Below are 2,290 nucleotides of genomic sequence, written 5' to 3'. Positions count from 1 at the left end.
ATGTCTGTCTCTGAGCATAATAGCAAAACTGCTCTGAAGGCACCGATATATGCGGATGTCAACCATGCGCCCGTCACTAGTATCTTGCCCGAGGGCGACATCCCTTACACCGATCATGCGATGGATGCAGATGAAAGAGTGATCGTGGCCCTTGGATACAAGCAAGAATTCAAGCGCGAGTTTGGACTATGGACTACTTTCTGCGTGAGCTTCTCGGTACTCGGCTTGCTCCCCTCGTTCGCGAGTACCATATACTACGGTATTTCCACCTTTCTGACTGGTCGCTGTTGTGAAGAACATGGCTAACAGATAGAAGGCATGGGCTATGCAGGAACTGCCGGTATGGTCTGGGGGTGGATTGTCGCCATGTTGTTCATCCAGTGTGTCGCGATGTCTATGGCCGAGCTATGCTCCGCAATGCCCACCAGGTGGGTGCCTCTCATTGATATCTGCTTAGCCTCAGATCCGAGCTAACCTCGGTCACCAGCGGTGGTCTATACTATGCAGCGGCTGTGCTTGCACCACCAGGCTATGGGCCTTTTGCTGCGTGGATCACTGGGTGGTCCAACTGGATTGGGCAGATCACCGCAGCACCGTCGGTCGACTACGCCCTGGCTGCCATGATTCTGGCGGCTGCCTCGATCACAAACCCTGACTACGTGCCTACCAATTGGCAGACCTTCTTGTTGACCACATTCATCATGATCATTCATACGGGGATCAGCAGCATGTCCACCCGTTGGGTTGCTCGAGTTAATTCGTGGGGCTCAACGTTCAATATTCTCGCCCTGATCGTGACCCTCATCGCAATTCCCGCCGGGACGAAGAACGAGCCGAAATTTACCCCCTCCAAGGAGGTCTGGGGCACTATCACCAATCTGACTGACTTTCCTGACGGTGTCGCGGTGCTCATGACCTTTGTTGGGGTTATCTGGACGATGTCTGGGTACGACTCGCCCTTTCATCTCAGCGAGGAATGCTCCAACGCCAATATTGCCTCGCCGCGGGCGATTGTTATGACCTCTGGAGTGGGGGGGGTGTTCGGCTGGTTCCTGCAGCTCGTGGTTGCCTACACGGTGACCGACATCAACGCTGTTCTGGACTCTGATCTGGGCCAGCCCTGGGCATCCTATCTGCTGCAGGTCCTCCCGCAGAAGATTGCGCTGGCTGTTCTAGCGCTCACCATCATCAGCGGCTTCTCCATGGGCCAGGGCTGCATGGTAGCCGCATCCCGAGTCACTTACGCCTACGCTCGAGATGACTGCTTCCCTCTGTCGGGCATCTGGAAGAAGGTCAACACCCACACCCAGACACCCGTCAACGCGGTCATTCTCAATGGGATTCTGGGGATCTTGATGTGTCTCCTCATGCTGGCCGGCTCCACGGCCATCGGAGCCCTGTTCTCGATCGGTGCCATCGCGCAGTTCTTCGCCTTTGCCGTCCCCATCGCCATCCGGGTATTCTTTGTAGGGAACCGGTTCCGCAAGGGACCCTGGCATTTGGGTCCGTTCGGCCCCTGGATCGGGGGCGCGGGCGTGGCGTTCGTCCTCCTCATGATCCCGATCCTCTGTCTCCCCAGCGTCACCGGCAGCGACCTGACGCCCGATTTGATGAACTGGACGTGTCTAGTCTGGGGCGCGCCGATGCTGGCGGTGATTATCTGGTGGTTCATTGACGCGCACAAATGGTTCAAGGGTCCCGTCGTCAACGTGGAGCACGCGATCCACGCCGTCCAGGACCAAACGATCATCGACGGACTGGGGGAGGATGACGAAGTCGTTGGCCAAGAGGCAGAACCGGCGCATCCGTCGAGTAAGTCTTCTGCGAAGCAGTAGTGATTGTAAAAAACATGATTCCTGCGTGTCTCTGGTGTACCATACCCAGCTTAATACCTTCTTCCGTGTTTATATCGAGTTATTGGGACATAATTTGTTGGTTTCGATCTGCGAACCACTTCTTTCGTGGAATTTGACTGAATCTGAACTCTCAGGCGATATACCTCGAGTGCACGAGTTCGTCTGAGGTTCCAGCTTCCAACCTGCAATAGCTACACAACAAAATTTCCGGCCGGTCCTGATTCTTACGAGCCGATAGTATCTATAGCTTAACAGTTACGGGGCCGATTCCTTTTACCTTGATTGTTCGGTTTCAATCCTCGGACATAGCTAGTCGATTCGTACAGAGCTCATTCACTAGTGCGCTCTCTCCTATACCGGCCTGGTTATGCCACTTTCCTCTCAGGCAATCGCTGTAGAAACCCCCCGCCCATCCTGCACCCTCGAACGGGATT

At 55.1% G+C, this 2,290-nt stretch overlaps 1 protein-coding gene across 1 annotated transcript; it reads left to right on the top strand.

Annotated features, from left to right (window-relative positions):
• On the top strand, positions 1-1,835 carry ASPACDRAFT_22698 (amino acid permease; the record flags this gene model as incomplete). Its single annotated transcript, XM_020199139.1, has 3 exons — positions 1-259; positions 314-428; positions 488-1,835. The coding sequence occupies 3 exons, from the start codon at positions 1-3 to the stop codon at positions 1,833-1,835; spliced, it is 1,722 nt and encodes a 573-aa protein (XP_020060057.1).
• Positions 1,836-2,290: the final 455 nt, after the last annotated feature.

Source organism: Aspergillus aculeatus, assembly GCF_001890905.1.
Source record: "Aspergillus aculeatus ATCC 16872 unplaced genomic scaffold ASPACscaffold_2, whole genome shotgun sequence".
Lineage (NCBI taxonomy): Eukaryota > Fungi > Ascomycota > Eurotiomycetes > Eurotiales > Aspergillaceae > Aspergillus > Aspergillus aculeatus.
The sequence above is the reverse complement of the archived record's forward strand: the minus strand, read 5'-3'. Positions and strand labels throughout refer to the sequence as shown.